The following is a 17,972-nucleotide window of genomic DNA, read 5'->3' as shown; positions in this document are numbered from 1 at the left end:
ACCGGGCCGCCTATGAAGCAGCCCTAAATAAATATTCATATAAATATGGATAACTCTTCAATTATCTAAATAGATAGGAACTGTTTTGAATTTTCTTGACAACAACAAATATTTGTTTACTCATTCTAGTTCCGTGTTGATTCGAAGATATGCAGATGGTAGTCCGGCATAGTTGTGAGAGGAAAGGGAGTATCACAACTATTTACTTGAATATGTTCCTTGGAGTATTCCTCACGAAGTTGCAATATTCAATTGCCTCTTTTCCTTTCTGACATATATATTTACCTTAATATATAGATAAATGCGTTGGGTGTAAATAATTGAACATAAGCACAAGTTCAAACTCGAACTCCCTCCCTTTTTCTCCCTACGCAGAAACTGTAATATCATCAATCGTCCCAAGAATCTCCTCTGTCCCCCCTCCAAACTTATGCGCGCCCCTCTTCGTCTCCCTGGCCCCATCAGTGCCATTCTCAATACTAGGTAACACATTCAAATCAGACGGACCAGCTATGTTCGACCCGCCACCAGGATTTCGCATCTGTTCTTCCCGCGCCTCCTTCTCCTTCGCATGCTCGGCCTCAATCCGCTTCTTCTCCTCATCCAGCTCCCTCTCAATAACACGCGGATCATCGTAAACGGTGTTCGTCATTTCAGAATACGTTACCATATCCACCAGTTCTCGCGGTCCCAGCAGCGTCTCCTTGATGCGCTCCGGGTATCGGCGCTCCTCATTAGAGAATTTCAGCTTGATCTGTCGCCGTGAGCGGCCCGGAAACATCTTGCTTATCATCATGAAATCGGTCCCAAACATCCGCAGGCCACGGTAGAAGAGATCGGTCATGTCTTCGTCCCAGGATTCTACCTTTGTTCGCTTACCGAATGAGGCCGCGTTGATCCTTTTGGTTAGTGGGTTTTCTTCAACTTCTTCCATGTCTCCTTCGTTTCTTGCGGCGTTAGCGTGGCGATCGATTTGTAGAGAGGCGGCATCAACGACGATCTCTCCATTGACAATGCGCATCTGTGGGCCTCCAAGGGAGGCTGCTTCAGCTCGATCCAGATTGTCACCAAGACTTCTATCAGCAGACCCGGCTTTGGGTGATTTTTGCCCGTTTCTAATCCGCTCCTCACGCTCCCTTTGTTTTATCGCAAGCTCTGTCAACTCCATATTTTGTAATTCCATTTCCCGTTTTGATTTTTTCCCTGTACGAAGATCCCTGCATAAATCTGCCATTTTTACGATCGTAGGCGAAATTTCAATTAACTCCGCATCTTCCGGTGTAGGTTGGCGTTTCCTGCGAGCACGAGGCTTCCTCTGGGTGTCAGTGGCGGTGTCATCTTCTGAAACTTTTTCAGCGGACCGTTTCTCTTTTGTTGGGAGTTTGGCAGCCTTTTTTGGGATACATTTTGCTGCTGCAGGGCCGGCTTGAGGTTCAGATGACTCCGTCTGTTTACCTGCTGTGGCCTGGGGGAGTTCCTGTCGCAGGGGAGATATAGGTCTGGTAACGGGTTTTGCAACAGGCACGGAGATCCTGGTGCGTTTTGCTGGTGCTGGTTGTTTCTCGGCAGGCTCTTCTATCCTCAGCCGCTTGGGGCTCCTCGGAGCGCTTTCAGTGGTCAGAGGGGGTTTTTGGTTGTCATTTTGTTGCTGTTGCAGTACCGTCGCTGGTGACGCATCTGCTAATGCATCTGGACAGGCAATGCTAGGGCTGGGAGCTGCTTTGGAGGTAGATGGCGCTGGGGATTGCGATGGAGATGGTGCTGGAGGAGACTGCTGAATGGTCGGGACAGATGGTCTCCATCGAGGAGCCGGGATTGGGATGGCTGTAGATTTGATTTGAGGTCCACGGACGGGTTGTGGTTTAGGTGATTGAGCTTGTGATTCTGCTGGAGGTTTCGGTCGTGACTGTGTTTGTTCTTCTTGTTGTTGTTGTGGCGGTTGTGGGTGAGGTTCGATGGTTGGTTGTTGAGGCGGGTTACTCTTGGTTGGCGCTACGGGAGCAACTGCTGTGGAGGATGAAGGAGGCTGGAAAGTTGTCTGTCTGTCAGCGCTAACTCTCCCGGAACCAGCACCAGCTGAAGAAGCGCCAGTACGTCGAACAGGTGCCTTGGGCGCAAACTTCTTCCCCGACTTATCTTGAGCACTATTAGCGATGACTCTAGGTACGGAGCAATTGCAGACAAGATCCTACTCACTAATCACAGAGCTAGAAAAGGAAACCATAGTGGCGGAATTGGGTATCTAGCTGCAGCATATCATTGTATTCAGATTGACCAGACAGCTGTATTGGCCCAAGTCTCCTGCCCTGGAAACAATGAAACGCCTTAGAAATTTTGACACTGATAAGAAAATTAAAGAGGGGAAAGTCGAAGTTGATAAAAATCTGGATCTCGTGACTCAGTGATCTATCCTAAAACGGATAAGCGGCAGCCAAATCACGTGGATAATCACGCGACGCGCTAATCCGGATTGGGCTGTGACGGATAATCCGCCGGGCCGAAGACTCCCTCTTTCTCTTCGTCAAATCTTAGCAACGTCTTCTACTTCTCAAGACACCACGCTCTGGCTCAACAACAACACTGTCCCTTTGTTGCCAGGATACATCTCACATTAAGTTCTTCTTCTCATACTTTATTCTCGAGTCTGCCAATTCTCTAGTGTGTTGCGGTCTTGTGCTCCTCGTTCCGTGGCTGTTAAGGTCGGCGATCGCAAATTACATGTGCCCCCTTATGCCCTGATGCCGGCCGTCGAAGCGTCAACGGTCCCTTTAGCCGAATCCGGCCTTGTCGTCAAAATGGAAGACCGGAAGAGACCTGCCGCTTATGGTCCTAATGACTCTAGCCCTCCCCTGAAGAAACAAGCTACCTCCCTGAATGGGGCAACTAAACCTCACCCTGACACTGATATGCCCTGGAAGGATGACTTGGAAGTGAGTGGACCGTTTATTTCTGTTCGCTTTGGTATTCTTCGTTTGTTAGGCATATATATCGACAATATTTGTGACATTGCCAACCAGTGGTCAACATGCTGACGAAATTGTTACGGAAATAGCGCTTTCAAAAAGATGCCATTTGGCGTCAGATGCAAGAATATAAACGTGAAAAGAGCATGTTGGAAGTCAGATTGAAGGAAATATCGAAAACAACTGAGTATCAAAATGACCACCTCCGTATAATCGATGCGTGGTTTAAACAGGTATGGTTTTATTCGCCATCGAGATTATGTCCCGTGACTTCCTTACGCTAACATCGGTCTGTGTAGTTGATCGATGAAGTCCAACTCATGCTCAATGCCCCAAACGAAGAAAACGAAAACCAAGGTCAATTTAAATTCTCCGGTTCGTTGCTCGCTTTATAACTATACTGATACCCTGAATAGATAATAAATCTTTCCCCAGCGCATTACTTTTCGCAAGCCATGAAAACTTTGAAAAACACCTCCAGTCTCGCTCTGACGATATTAAGGCGACTATTTCGAAATTATTGTTTTCGCGACCCGCAAATGTCTCCGCTGAAGTTGTAGAATTACAAGGTCAGCTCGCCAAAAAGTTGGCAGAAGAGAAAGTCGCAATTGCGGAATTGGAGAAAACTCTTATGGAGAAGCAACAGCTCGAAGAACGACTAGATGCCGCGTCTCTCAGATATATGGTTGCTGAAAAGAAAATTGATCGGGCTAGAAGTCTAACTGTAGCGCGCTTGGAAAAACAATATATTCTTGGAGCGCAAAGGCCGGTTGGAGACAACTCAACTACCAAAAAAGAAGAAACCTCTTCGTCTAATGGTGTGGTCGACCCATCTGATAGAGTTGTAGAGCTAGAGGAAGCCCGTAATAGATCTGCTGCAGTTTCAGAAAAACAGAAGGAACAGTTGGAAAAGCTCGAAGCAGAGAACTCCAGACTGTTAAACCAGGTGACAGAATTGAATATGAAGGTGAGCGTCTGTACTCGTTTTAGGTTATTTTTCTACATAAATTTAACGGACAAACCAGTTTTCGAATCTATCTGACGACGACTATGCCCATACCGACCTATTTAAACAACTAAAGTCACAACACGAGGACGTCCTCAAGCGTATAAACCATCTAGAGGCAACCAATGTTCAACTTCGTGAAGAAGCAGAAAAATTGCAAGCAGAGAGAACTGCATATCGACTTCAAATCGAGAACGAGTCCCAAACCGCTGTCGGAGAAAAAGAAGCTCAGATTGCCAAAATGGAGTCCGATCTTGCCCGTATCCGAAATGCCCGTGACGAACTTCTTGCAGACCAGCAGATGAGAAAGGCGGCCCAGGAACTGGAAAGAACGTCAATTAACCAGACCAAGGAACTATTAGAGGCAAAGGAATCCCGAATCAGTGCGTTGGAATCTGAGATAGAGCGACTGCAACTTCAGATCGACGGAGTCAAGGATATCAGTCCCAGTATCGAGGGCTTACCATTAGAAGATTTACGGATCAAGTATCAAACATTGGATAAGCAATACGAAATGCTAAATACGGAGTTGGCTTCAATGCAAACAGCGTTCCGAAAAACCTCCAAGCTTGCTTCGCAAAGGATTGCAGAACTTAACGCGCTTGAAGAGAAGGTTCAGCGGCTGGCAGCGGAGAAATCCAAGGCGGACCAAAAGTATTTTGCTGCAATGAAAAGTAAAGAGGCGCGGGATGCTGAACTGCGCTCATTACGGATCCAAAATATGAAAAGTTCGGATATCGTTTCCCAGCTCAAGGACTCGGAAACGATAACGCGTTCCTTGGTATCCAACGTGGAGAAGCAGCTCTCTGAGACGAAGGAGACCCTCACAACCACCCTCTCCCAGTACCACACTGCGCGGCAACAGCTTTCTGAAGCGGATATCGTTATCCAAGGGCTAAATTCCCAGATCTCAGAGTTGAAAAAGCAGATGGTCACCAAAGATTCGTCCCTCTCATCAGCAACGAGTGCCTGCCGTAAAGCCGAAACTGAAATCGAGGGTCTCAAATCTACCTTAGCCGATACGAAGAAGAGTCTGGAGTCGTGGCGGAATAAAGGTTTGGGTAATTCATCCTCAGAATATGAGATGCTTAGAGTAAGTTTTAATGCGACTTGTATCCGTAATATGCATACATGGGCGTAATTACTAATTTTCTCTTTACTTTAATAGTCCCTTGCGTTGTGTACAGTTTGTAGAAGAAATTTCAAAAACACCGTTATCAAAACTTGCGGACATGTCTTCTGCAAAGAATGTGTGGAAGAGCGCCTTACGTCTCGATCACGAAAATGCCCCAACTGCAACAAATCTTTTGGAAGCAATGACCATATGCATATCACCCTTTAATATCTTTCTTTTGCCTTTCTTGTCCGCACATCAAAGACTTTGATTTCTGCCTACGTTTTCACCATCCAGCAGGCTCTTTCTTCTGTTCTACATTCCCCATTTTTCTTTCCTGTACTATAGTTACTGTTCAACGACCCTCTTCTCTTCCAAATTCTACTCGCCCCTTTTTGTTTCACCCTTTGGTAATGTTTGTTTTATTTATTCCTGGTGTCTGTGGTGCCAGTGTTCATTTCAATGAATCGTCCTAGTGACCTAAATACTCTCTCATATGTTTTTTGTGTAAGGAAAGGAGCACAGTGGGAAGAAAAGAAAAGAGAAAACGGCGTTTTGTAGCCTCACCAACCCGACCGTCACCGTCGTTGATTACATTAAAGTTCAACAGGCTCATGTCTTCGTTTTCTTACGCCTCTTTTTAGCCGCTTCATTGGTCTTATTTCCCTGTCTAGTAAAAACAAGTTCCCCTCCTCCCCGCCCTTTTCTTTTTCTTTTTCTTTTTTTTTGTTTGAACATTTCACTAAATTTCTTATTAAAGCGTCAATGGGTGGTTGGACTGGATTTATTTATTTGTTCACCGACTAGAGTACCATAGCCGTTGTCGTTTAAGTTCTTTGCTTTCGACTTACGCATTTGCCCCCTGTGATAGCCAATGCTGATTTGTATACAGCGGTATGTAGCTAGGTAGATTCCTTATTTGCCAGAGGACTGGCTTTCAACAATACCATCAGGGACCTTCTACGGCATATATATACTTCAAAATAGAAAATAACGAAGAGATTTCGGTCACACTCCCTTGCCCAAATAACCCAATGTGTAAATCTTCAAATACGGTCAAAAGAAGGCTTTGTTGAACATCCCTAAATTAGAGCATCCCTCCAACAACCTTTCACACTCCGTCTCGCCAACTGCATCATGAATTAAATATACGACTATAAAGCAACTCATGCCTCCCCACCCACAGATCCACAAGTGGCACAACCTGCCCCGCTTCTTCGGGTCTTACATTCCATTGACCCCGTAACCGCTGCTCAATCACCTCCTGCAGCCACCGACTCGCTAACACCCCCTGCGCCTGATAAGGTCCCATCACTGATGCGCGCACGGCGGCGCTTAGCACCGCCTTTGCATGGTTGAGCATGTATACATATGCTGTGGAAGTTATGTCGATGTCCATCGCGACGCAGACGACAGCCCACAGAGGCGGGAGGTGGCCATTTAGTTGGTCGTTGGTGTTGGTGGTGAAGGTTTTCAGAGCCGTGGAGAAGTCATTCAGGGCGGCATGAGCGGCTGCTTGTGCTTTCGTGCTTGTTGATGTGGTTGTGTGGGAGTCGCGAAAGGAGCGCTCCCAGACACCTAGTAGCGCCAGGCCCTGCGCTACGCTTGCGCGGCGTGCGACGGTGCAGGTGGTTGAGGCGTCGAGGTCGTTGTCGAGTGTCTGAAGCTGGCGCGGGTCTCGGTGTGCAGCTAGGAGGTAAGGGAGGGTTGTGCTGGCGATGGAGGAGAGGGAGAGGGAGAGAAATTGGTGGAAGGAGGTCGTGGAGGAGGGCGACGAGGTTGTATTGCGTTGTTGGCTTTGGGTTTTTGTGTGGGCGAGGAAGGACTCTAGGCCGCTGGAATAGGCGAAGGATCCCAGCGGGAGGGCAGAGTCGGAGAGGAGGAGGAGAGAGTGCGGGATTGTGAGAGGCGGGATGGCTATGAATGCTCTTATGTTAGCATGGGATGTCTTTTTGTACCGTTTCAATATTGCTCTCATTCTAATGATAAAAGAGATAGGAGAAGTTTACGGATTATCCTCCGTACCTGGTTGACTTGAGCTGCGCGCCGGGGTTGGAATTCCATTGACTTCATCTAGCCGCTGCTTGGCATCCTTGAGTTGGCATTCGAGTCTATCTACCTCTTCTTGAATGCTGATAATCATTGACATGGATCATTGTCCTGTCAAAACTTCATGTCGATGAATCAGAATTGAGATGACGTTGATGATAAACCTTCCATTTATAACTATTGCCGTCTTAGACCGCCATTAACTAAATTGTTTGTCACAAAATAACTTACAGCTATCACCAGCACAATCAATCAATAAATCAATCAATCAATCAACTATGAATAACCCAGAATGTCAAATTGTTTTGTTATAGCTGCATATTAAACATCCACAATGCGGTTGTTACGATAAATATTTTATAAGTTGCTATTTGTTCACATTGCTATGTCCGGACGGCGTCTACTCGACGCTCTCATATTCCTTAATGCTTCCCGCTCGGTGGCTAGCAAGCACATTGCGCTTCAGAGACGGCAGCTAGATCTTCATATTCGCACATCTTCCCTAACCAAGGAGGCTAAAGCACAACTTGATCGCATTGCCCTTGGGCTTCAGGCGGCCTCGGAACTAGCTCGCAAATTTGAAGAGTCTCAGCCGCCACAGACGGGTTCGTCTGGTTCCGCCGAACGGAGTGGTAATAGTCAGCATGGACGGAGAGATGTGAAGGTTGGGACTCATAAAGACGATAGTGGGGAGGATGTGGAACAGGCTGATATTAAAAAAGGGGCAGAGAATGTAGCCAGTAAATCCAATCAACGGGAATTAAACACACAAGAAAGTGGGGGATCACATCAAAATCAGGTGAAAGGTGCTACTGGGGGTTTGCAAGAGCCCATTGAATGGCAACAAGCATCTAAACCGACTAGGCCATCTGAAAATATTACTAGTCAGAGCGTTGATAGCTCAATGACCACCGATTCTAGCGATGAACCTTCGGAGGCGGTGGTACAACAGCTCTTTCGAAGCCCAAGGGTTTCAAGCGTTCTGACGAAAAGGAAAGGATACGATGAAATAAAATATAATAAAGAGTTTGCTCAAGTTAATAGAACGCCCGTGTCCCGTCCATCGCCATTATACGATAGGTTAAATACATCAAATTCCCAATCTACAACATCACCAGCTCTTTCCGAACCTCTCACAGCTCCTGGTGCCGCCAAGGATAACGTAAAAACACCGGATGGTGACCTTTCGAATGACCCTGGGATTCCACAAGTACGTTTTTACTTCGTCTCGATCCTTAATTGTAGTGCTTTGCTTACTTTGTATCCCAGATAGAATGTGAAAAGATCCGCGAAAAGTCAGCAACCTCTGCATACAGAATGGTTGAATCACCGGTCCCTTCGACACGTTTAGGGAGATTTTGGGAATACGGAGGACTAGCCACTTCGATGGCTTTTGGAATCGTTGGACAAAGCATCCGTCGAGCTACTGTCGGGGACGACTCTGGCAGTGGCTCGTTTCTATTCAGTCCAGAGAACGTGGAGCGACTCGTCGCTAAGTTATCTAAGATGAGGGGTGCAGCTCTTAAGTTAGGGCAAATGATGAGTTTCCAAGGTGAGCACTGTGTTTGAAAAATATAGCTTTAATAGAAGGCACATTTTGATGATCTTTCTAGATGCGAAAATGCTCCCTCCAGCTATCCACGAAGTTCTGCAGCGTGTGCAAGATAAAGCAAATTATATGCCCATGAAACAGAGAGACCGGGTGCTTGTCGACAACCTGGGTGAGAATTGGCGGGATTTGTTTGATTCGTTTGACGAACTTCCTATGGCGGCTGCTTCTATAGGACAGGTGCATAGGGCAGTGCTCAAAGAGACTGGCAAACCAGTCGCTGTCAAAATTCAATATCCAGGAGTGGCAGACTCGATCGACTCCGACCTTAACAATCTTTCAATTCTTCTCACAGCCTCACGCCTCTTACCCAAGGGACTATTTCTGGACAAAACTATCGCCAACGCCCGAACAGAGCTAGCCTGGGAATGCGATTACATCAGAGAAGCCGAGTGCGGCCGACGATTCCGAAACCTACTTCAAGACGACACAACCACCTTTACTATTCCCGCAATCATCCCCTCCGCTTCTGGCAAACAAGTTCTCACCATGGAATATCTCGAAGGCATCCCCGTCACCTGCGTACAAAACTTCACACAAGCCCAGCGAGACTGGATCGGCACACAGATCCTTCGTCTCTCATTACGAGAAATCTGCGAATTCCGCTTCATGCAAACGGATCCAAATTGGACAAATTTCCTTTACAACGCATCCACCAACAAATTAGAACTCCTCGACTTTGGCGCTTCGCGCGACTTCCCCGCCTCATTCATCTCCACCTACCTCCGCGTCCTGCAGGCCGCATCCCGCAACGACCGCGAAACCTGCCACGACCTCTCAATCAAGCTGGGCTATCTGACCGGTTTTGAATCAGCAGCTATGGTCAATGCGCATATCACGTCCATTCTCACGCTCTCAGAGCCATTCATGGCCTCATCCCCTGATGTCTATGACTTTAGTGACCAGACGATTACGGACCGCGTGCGCGAGATGATTCCGCTGATGTTGCGGGAGAGGCTGGCTCCGCCTCCGGAGGAGACGTATAGCTTGCATCGGAAGCTTAGTGGGGCGTTTTTGCTTTGTGCTAGGCTTGGGAGTAGGGTACGGTGCAAGGAGTTGTTTGAGAATGCGTTGGAGAAAGTGGAGTGGGTTGATGATGGAGATAAAGGGGTGGCGGAAGTGGAGATGGTTGATGGTTTGAGAAAGGGGTTGTCTGAATAGTGTGTATGTATTTTTCACATTTTATTTTTGAAGTTCTATATTTACTGTATCATATAGATAGATATTCTGGGCTGATTTGTTGCTTTATTTTATCCACTTGTGTCATACAATATCCGCATTCATACATTACGAGAACTAGTCATTCTTCGTCCACAGCGGATTTAATGCTCTTATACAAAAGTTTATAGATATTTTTCAATGCCATCTCTAACGAATATCATATCTGCGCTGTCTATTCCCTGCAATGTCTCGGCCTCCCCGCTCTCCCCAGCATCCATCCATCATCGATGTTCTGAGTCGATCTTTCAAATCCCTAACCAAGATGGAGTCCCTTGCCGCTGTGGAAACGAATACTCTGTCTCAACAAGTACTGGAATACACATTAAATACTGATGGGCTAGATACCTCAGGCACCACAGGCATGTACACAGTGGTTTCATCCTGTTGCAGGTTGGGAAAGGAGTGAGTTTCTACTTCTATTGAGATTCAATCTCAATCTCACTCAGTAATCTTAATCCTCACAGAACCCTCTCTCATTTCATTCATTAATCCCAACTTTCTTGCTTCTCATTGCAGGTTTCTTGTTACCTAGCTTAGTGTTGCAGGGTATCTTATTGACTTGACAATAATTAATCAGAGAGTTATCCCCAGGTACTAAGTGAGGCAATGCTCTTCAATTTCCTTGTTAGCAGCTATCTCTAATACAAAGCAGACACTGATGTGGTGGCTTCATGACTTACAATAACAGCAAGAAAATGCAGCTATTCAGTTGACCTGCTGATCTGAAATCTGAAATGCCAGACTCACCAGCAGCAGCAGTTCTTACAACAGTTGAAGGGCAAAGCACAAAAGCAAGCCCATACAACTGCCAATGATACTGGTGTATCACTCTCAACCCCTGGAGCCTCCAAGCTTCTGATGTTCATCATTGCAGCTAAAGAATTTGTCAGCCTAGCAGCCTATGTTGCTGCAACCAGATAGCCTGTCATTGTTCCAGAGAGCTTAAAAATTGTTCTTGAACCGGCCATTTCTACGTGACATGATCATGATAAAGATCTCTCTGCTGTAATTCCAACATCAAAAGCTTCAAAATGACAACTGTTGATATTTCATTGACATCATGAAACAAGTCCGGAAGCTTCTACAATTGTGATTTTCATGAAATCAAATCAAGAATCCTATAACAGAACCTGTTTCAGGACAGTCAACGCCAGTAGCCTACGGACTAGCCAACAAATTCAACAAGCTTGAGGTTGAGGAGCAGGCCAAGCAGTTCCTGGATGCTTCGGATGTTTCTCTCACAACTGGAACCAAAGCCAAGGCGGACGTTAAATACAAAGCAGAGCGTCTGCTTGATGGTGAAGAAGCTTGCTTTAGCTTTAGTCTGTTAATCGCAGATTATTTCAAGCTCTGAGGTTTGTTAGGAGTTCCTGAGCAGGGGTATAAACATGGAATTTTCGATCTACTATGTGCTTCTTTTGTGGCAAACGCGGCGATTGACTTGGCGAAGCGGATGTTTGAAGGTATCCAGAATCTCCTTGAAAAATATGGCAGATTCGGAAAGTTTATAAACGCCACGTACGCAGTCTATTATGATAAGAAACACGACGAGCGCCTGGGGTTTCACGAACAGCCAGTCGACAGGATGGACTTCCGCGTGTACAACCAGGCCGAGCAATGTCTGTGTACCCGACATATTTGGTGTCGAGGTCGTTAGGCACCGTAGTCCAGGCAGACAACGTGGTGAGATACAAGCCTGAATCTTTTGGGTACCTACGATCGCGCTATCGACTGACCCAAGAAGAGCGTCAGGGACAAGTTCAATGAAGACAAGATCATATTTCCAGAGATATTGCCTGAATTTCTTATTTTTACTTGAACATGCCCTCCTCAGCCATGGGAAGATGACAATTCATGTGTGCCCTGAGGGTGATGTTCGAGAAGCAGGAAATCCCGGTCTGGCTTATTTGTGCGCCCAAGTTTACACCATATCCTTCGACTTGGCATAAAGAAAGGATTAGACGACCTCACTGTTTCTGCACTGACAATACAAGCCTCGGTAAAGGAGAATCTGAAATTCCATACTTCTCTCAGAACCGACGGATGGGGAAACAGAACGACAAGGCACTTGAGAACTTTGTAGAATATATCCAGCATTGGGTGGTTTCGTACGCCCTTGAGAAAACTATATCTGCGGTGCAGTATCGATGTGCGGGCGGTATGGAATTCTATCTTATGTGGCGCATTTGTACAACGCAATTTGCAAAGAAAAGGTCAACAAATGTCAATGGAAGGATATGGAAATTATCATGAGTTAGCATGATAAGATCTTTGCTGGTGCTGTACTATGCAAGCCGGAGGACTATCACAAATGCTTCGTGCATAATGTGGGTTCGTCTACTGCATCGTTTGCGTTGATTCCTTGGCTTGTTAACAAAATTGAAAATCGGGCCCAAAAGCATGGGGCACAAAGCAACTGTATTGATGAAGTTCGTGGACCAGCATTGCGATTGGGGTTCGGGAAAGGTGGAATTCACGGAATAAGACCTTGGAAAAAAAATACCTGATAACTCCAATTGTGAGATAAAGGAGAATCCTGCTGAAGGTCTATGGTGTTTACAACGCAGTGACAAACGTACTGCGAAAAAGACCAACAAACGGCCCGATAACAGTTGTGGAGGGGGTCGTGGTGGCTGTGGGAAACTATCTCCCATCGAACTTCTAGACAGCCTTCGTGATGTCATTTGCTGCAAAGGCCGGAAGCTAAATTTGGACTACTTGGCTCTCCACCAGTTTTGCTGGAAGGTCAAGGTCCTTCGCCACGTGAATGGAAGTGCGGGCCCATAGCAATGAAGAGACAATGGGCTGGTCACTGGCAATAACAAAACCAACACTCCTTTGTTGTGAGGTATATCTTTATGGCTCTGACGGTGACGGATCGGCTGGGCAAAGAGCATGCAAATGGTCAGGAGGTGGAGAGCAATCTGCTTATGACCGCTGCGGAAGTGGTTGGTGAGATGGTTTCGGGAAGCAGGTGAGATGGTGATTAAGGCCCTTAGCAAACACGGGTATCATATTTAGATTGCGGTAAGGCGACTCCAAGTAATGGATCTGTAATCGGGGCATACATGTGAGTTTGGTATTTTCATTTCTAAGGTCGTTCTTTTTCACGTCTAAATACCCATTGCAATGGCTCGTTTGTTTCGCATATCAAGGTACACGGAGTATCTGTTACCTGCTATTATATCAACACGCGTTCGGAGGCTATCGTAAAATATATTTATGGAAAATGTTTACTAGCTATATGCATGAAGATATGGAGGGCATAATTTATAGTTACAGGGGGTAGTAATATGAAATAGCCCTGAAGAACATCCAAAACAAACGCACACATAATGCCAATAACGCCTACCCCCATCACCCTAATCGTACTCACTATCGTCTTATTCGAAAATCATCGTCGATAAAAGGTTCTCTCTCCTTCCCTCGGGATTTATCGCAAGTTCATCTCCTCCATTCCCATTCATAGCCTTCCCCTTCCACTTTCCAGACCCCAATACATTTGCTGGGTAGATATCCACCCACTCTTGCTTCATCGCGGGTATACGCAGCATACCTCCCATCCTCGTCTTCGAATACAAACCAGACGTATCCGTATTACCACTTTGGGCTTCAACTTCCGCTGCATCCCATTCCCTCATGGATCTTAAATCATCCTTGCCATCGTTGATGCTTAGATTCGGGTGGATTAAATAACTGTCACCCGCCCTCTCAGTCTTGCCGTGGTAGCTTAGATCCTGAATATTCTTCCCACCAGTTTTAGAACTGATGCCAAGTGCTTGCTGCATATACCTAGATATGAAATGCAGGAATATCCCCGTGGAAATTCCTAGAACGCTAGCAATGCTGAAGAAGATGTATAGGGGCTGGAACTGGGGTTAGTTAATCATGTATATTGTTTCATTTGACATTGATTATTTTCCGCTCTATGGAGTAACTGGAGGCGGGGAGCATAGGATGAAAGTATTTACCTCGAACTTCAGCAGGAAGCGAACGGGTGATATAATGAAGATATGTAACATATAGAGTCCCACATATACCCAAGGAGCGGCGACGGTCTTCAATACGACCAGCAGGATATTGGCTTGGAGGGTGAGGGGGTAGACGATGTAGTACGCCGTGGCAGTGAGGGCTGTTGCCCATGTCATGTTTGAAGCCTTTTTCTCTGTCCCTTTATTGCTTTTGCATGCAGCGTTTTACTTTCAAATGATGATTCAAATCGGCTTGCGTAGCGCGGGGAATGTATGCGTATACATCCACATGTACGTAGTTTCCTGTAGTTAACCCTACAAAGTTGGCAACCAGACTGGATTTGCGGGGAAGTGGATGATCGGTTGAACCAACTAGGTTAGTTGGTATGGGAAGGGTGGGAGTTGTATTGCAGTATCTATTCCCCAGTTGATGACACAGAGTGTGAATGAGATTGAAAAGAGGACTGAGAGTGACATGATATGTGTAATCATTCAATCGTAATATTGACATGTATACACATAGGCATATAGATAACTATACATGAAGCAGTAATTATGGATGAAGTTATATGAGCAGCAACTATGCTCCAGTTATCTAACTATGATGATATGATGATGTCAGCAGTGATCTGCGGGATTGCGCACCAACCCTAATCCTAATCAGCCGCAGTTTCCCGATTTAGTAAGTCCATCTGATAAAAGGACTCAGGATCACGTGTCTCCCAATCTTGCAATGGAACAATCAACCAACGACCTGTCGACTCTATTCAACGACAGCCTCAACGTCAACATCAACAAATTATTAGGGATAGACCAACTCGGGCCCCTAATGGGCATTAAATCCCCCCGGGGTGGTTTATAAATCAACGTCTATATGATTCATCGAACGTAGCAAACACAACCACCTACCCGCCCCCGGCAATGGGGAACACCCCGTCCAAACCCCCTCCTGGCGGGGCAGACTCGACGAATACCACCGCCACCACTAACACAAGCAACTACTCAACTGCAGGATCCCTTTCCAGTGCTCCCAGTGGCAAGCGTGTCAACCGTCGCTCCTCTATCCATGCCCTCTCCGGCACCACAGGCACAGGTAGCAAGTCCACCGCTGCTGATCCCTCCGCTTCCCACGAAAGCGCCACTGGCCACCCTGTCCCGCATAGACAACAACCTTCAGTCCCACAGTGGCTACAACAATCCCGTATCCTATCAGAATCCTCGAGAGGCGACACTTATCATCATCAACAACACAATGAACAGCAGCAGCAACAAAGAAATGCTAGACGTTTCTACAGAGACAATAACGACCGGCACAATCGCGGATATACCCGCAGCGACAGCGGCCAGCACACCCACCCTGCTCGTCCTAGAGAAACCTCTCCAGAACTTGGCAAGGCCAAGACCAAGGCCGTCCGCGTCCCCGCCAACAACAACTATAACTACAGCAGAAGGGCCCACCACCACAACCAGCAACGCAACGAGCAATACCCCATCATCGAACCATCGGGTCCAGTGCAACATGGCTACTACGGGGCCTCGGCACACCTCTCCCGCCCTCCGCGACTGCCACTGCCAATTGGCGATGCGACAACGGCGCCTGGATCACCAATTATAGCGCCATCGTCGTTGGCCGGTGCTGTGCCTGTGTTGGTTGATAAGGGGAAGACAGGCGAGGAAGGTTCGGTTGGCTCTGGACTGGGATTGGGATTGGGGGATGAGGAGGAGGAAATGGTTGATGAGTTAGAGGGGGAGGTTGGGATCATGGATGTTGGAGAAGAGGAGGTTATGGGAATGGGAATGGGCATGGGGGTTGGAGGGGTCGGGGTGAATAAGGCAGTGCCGACGACGATTGAGTGGCGGGGAGGAGGTGAGAAGGTGTATGTTACAGGAACTTTTGTGAACTGGGAGCGGAAGTTCAGATTGCAGAAGAGGTGTGGCTTTTCTTATCTTTCATTGTTTGAACTACAGTTAATTGTTCCAGTTACTGGCATTATATACAAATACTAACAGACATATCTTCTAGTGAAATTGAACCAAACCTACAGACAGCCACCCTCCAACTACGCCCAGGCACCCATCACCTTAAATTTATCGTAGACGGCATTATGAACACATCTGACCTACTCCCAACAGCCGTCGACTTCACAAACCACCTCGTAAACTACATCGAAGTCACACCGGAACTCGAAGAACTTCCCCGCCCGCGCCGCGAAAGTGACCGCGAAAGGCCTCCCAAATACACAATCCCGCCAGGCCTGTACCCCCCACAGGTCCTCCCAGACACGCTCGAGATACACCCGGACCAGGACTCGGAGAGCGACGAGCGTGACCAACGACAGCGGCGACGACAACGACAGGCCCCGGAGGAAGAGATACCCCTTGGTGACTTTCGGGCGCTGATACCGCCGTTCCTAACTGATATTGATGGGTATGATGAAGAGGGAGATGAGGATGGTAATGGTAATGATAATGATAATGGGCATCAGGATGGTGGAGGGCATAGCGGAGGCGCTGATGGAAGTGGAAGCGCACGATACCAGCAAGCGGCAAATGTGGTTCGGGACGCACCCACGCCGCCCATGCTGCCACTGTTACTTGGGCGGTCGATATTGAATAGCGCGACACCGATGAAGGATGATAGCAGCGTGTTGAACGTGCCGAATCATACGGTGTTGAATCATTTGGCGACTAGCAGTATCAAGAACGGGGTTTTGGCGACGAGTGTTACGACGAGGTATAAGACAAAGGTGTGTGTGTGTATTTGTTGTTTCGATGTCTTTTGTCTACCCCATTTCCTCTCTTTGCGGGCTTCTTTTTTCCCTTCCCCGTCTATATGATATGCTAACGTGGGGATAGTGTGTGACCACCATTGTGTATAAGCCGACAGCGGATGTTACGGGATAGGCTTGGGAGCTTATAGGTCTACTCTTTTCATTTTCCGAGTTGATATTCCCCGAGTGTTCTTCTGTTCTCTTTTTCGCCCTTGACGATTTGGCCATTGATAGTTTTGATGTTGCAGAATTTAATTTCTTTTCTTTCATTCATGAGGTTCAGGGTTGGGAATTACGATCATCTGGCAGCGGTTGCTGTGCATATTTTCCCCTCTGCACATGGATGATTTGGTTGTTTTCTTCTCATGAATTCTTTGTCTTTCCCTCTCCAGGATGGTCAGTTGGGTTTGGTGGATGAGGGAAAGAAGAATATCAATAATGAATAAGGTCATTTTCTAGTTCAGTTAACTAACTTATGGGTGTGAGCATGAACTAATCTATGAGCTAATCAAACAGAGTAGAGAGTAAAAATTTTTTCTGCAGATTCATCAACATTTATTCTTCTGACACACAGGGGGTAAATTAGTTTTGTGATAAATGTTCACCCTAAGTCAACTAGCTTTGACAACCCTTGAGTGCACGTACAGGCCCAGACGGCTGGGTGGCATCAAAGTGGAGAAGGCGGGGTTGTCTTCTCCGCTGGTAAAAGATGATTGAACTATTGCTCTATCCTGTCCAGCTAGCTAATTACTTGAAAACAATCAGACGGTCGAATATTTATCACCCGGGATATCTCTGTTGCATGGAATATACTGGGCCCCGCATTTCTCCTCAATTTCTTGCTGCTTGCAGGGGTAGCGGGTTTAGAAGGTCCCAACATAGGATGGAAACAGTATTGGCGACCCTTGCTTCTTCATGCCTTGATGGGGGGGGGGGGGGGGGTTGATAAGAGATTGTTCGCTTGGGGGTTGGGTTAAATAATTAGGGGCTTTGACTGGCATTGTTTTGTTCGACGTTGTTGCTAGTGAGGAAGCAGGTTGGCATCGAAGATGGTCAAAACGCCGGCTGAAGGATATGGTTTGTGAGCGAAAAGGGCAAAATAAAGTAAAATAAGATAAAAACGTAGTTGAGAGACTCGTGCTTAATTTCCAGGGAGAGATTTACGTCAAGATAAACGCGTTGATTAATGCGTCACAGGAGGGCTGCTGCTGCAACCAAGAGTCTGCGACTTGACGCAGGCGGCTATTTCCGGGGGGGGGGGGGGGGGG

The 17,972-nt window shown here is 46.9% G+C and overlaps 7 protein-coding genes across 7 annotated transcripts; 4 read left to right on the top strand and 3 right to left on the bottom strand.

The window, feature by feature from the left end:
* Positions 1 to 367: 367 nt before the first annotated feature.
* Positions 368 to 2,224, bottom strand: PAAG_03566 (hypothetical protein; the record flags this gene model as incomplete). Its single annotated transcript, XM_002794975.2, has 2 exons — positions 368 to 2,136; positions 2,197 to 2,224. 2 exons carry the CDS (start codon positions 2,222 to 2,224, stop codon positions 368 to 370), a joined length of 1,797 nt encoding a protein of 598 aa, XP_002795021.1.
* Positions 2,225 to 2,738: 514 nt separating this feature from the next.
* On the top strand, positions 2,739 to 5,311 carry PAAG_03565 (E3 ubiquitin-protein ligase bre1; the record flags this gene model as incomplete). The annotated part of the gene is made up of 6 exons (XM_002794974.2): positions 2,739 to 2,930; positions 3,053 to 3,196; positions 3,263 to 3,320; positions 3,380 to 3,930; positions 3,989 to 5,062; positions 5,138 to 5,311. 6 exons carry the CDS (start codon positions 2,739 to 2,741, stop codon positions 5,309 to 5,311), a joined length of 2,193 nt encoding a protein of 730 aa, XP_002795020.1.
* A 907-nt stretch (positions 5,312 to 6,218) lies between these two features.
* Positions 6,219 to 7,232, bottom strand: PAAG_03564 (urease accessory protein UreF; the record flags this gene model as incomplete). The annotated part of the gene is made up of 2 exons (XM_002794973.2): positions 6,219 to 7,000; positions 7,109 to 7,232. 2 exons carry the CDS (start codon positions 7,230 to 7,232, stop codon positions 6,219 to 6,221), a joined length of 906 nt encoding a protein of 301 aa, XP_002795019.1.
* A 285-nt stretch (positions 7,233 to 7,517) lies between these two features.
* Positions 7,518 to 9,902, top strand: PAAG_03563 (molecular chaperone (ABC1); the record flags this gene model as incomplete). The annotated part of the gene is made up of 3 exons (XM_002794972.2): positions 7,518 to 8,342; positions 8,402 to 8,684; positions 8,746 to 9,902. 3 exons carry the CDS (start codon positions 7,518 to 7,520, stop codon positions 9,900 to 9,902), a joined length of 2,265 nt encoding a protein of 754 aa, XP_002795018.2.
* Positions 9,903 to 10,146: 244 nt separating this feature from the next.
* Positions 10,147 to 11,619, top strand: PAAG_03562 (hypothetical protein; the record flags this gene model as incomplete). Its single annotated transcript, XM_015845007.1, has 4 exons — positions 10,147 to 10,332; positions 10,704 to 10,847; positions 11,107 to 11,284; positions 11,327 to 11,619. 4 exons carry the CDS (start codon positions 10,147 to 10,149, stop codon positions 11,617 to 11,619), a joined length of 801 nt encoding a protein of 266 aa, XP_015701981.1.
* Positions 11,620 to 13,345: 1,726 nt separating this feature from the next.
* On the bottom strand, positions 13,346 to 14,110 carry PAAG_03561 (hypothetical protein; the record flags this gene model as incomplete). The annotated part of the gene is made up of 2 exons (XM_002794970.2): positions 13,346 to 13,828; positions 13,934 to 14,110. The coding sequence occupies 2 exons, from the start codon at positions 14,108 to 14,110 to the stop codon at positions 13,346 to 13,348; spliced, it is 660 nt and encodes a 219-aa protein (XP_002795016.2).
* A 744-nt stretch (positions 14,111 to 14,854) lies between these two features.
* On the top strand, positions 14,855 to 16,837 carry PAAG_03560 (hypothetical protein; the record flags this gene model as incomplete). Its single annotated transcript, XM_015845006.1, has 4 exons — positions 14,855 to 15,864; positions 15,957 to 16,361; positions 16,437 to 16,680; positions 16,790 to 16,837. The coding sequence occupies 4 exons, from the start codon at positions 14,855 to 14,857 to the stop codon at positions 16,835 to 16,837; spliced, it is 1,707 nt and encodes a 568-aa protein (XP_015701980.1).
* Positions 16,838 to 17,972: the final 1,135 nt, after the last annotated feature.

This window comes from Paracoccidioides lutzii (assembly GCF_000150705.2).
Source record: "Paracoccidioides lutzii Pb01 unplaced genomic scaffold supercont2.7, whole genome shotgun sequence".
NCBI lineage: Eukaryota > Fungi > Ascomycota > Eurotiomycetes > Onygenales > Ajellomycetaceae > Paracoccidioides > Paracoccidioides lutzii.
The sequence above is the reverse complement of the archived record's forward strand: the minus strand, read 5'-3'. Positions and strand labels throughout refer to the sequence as shown.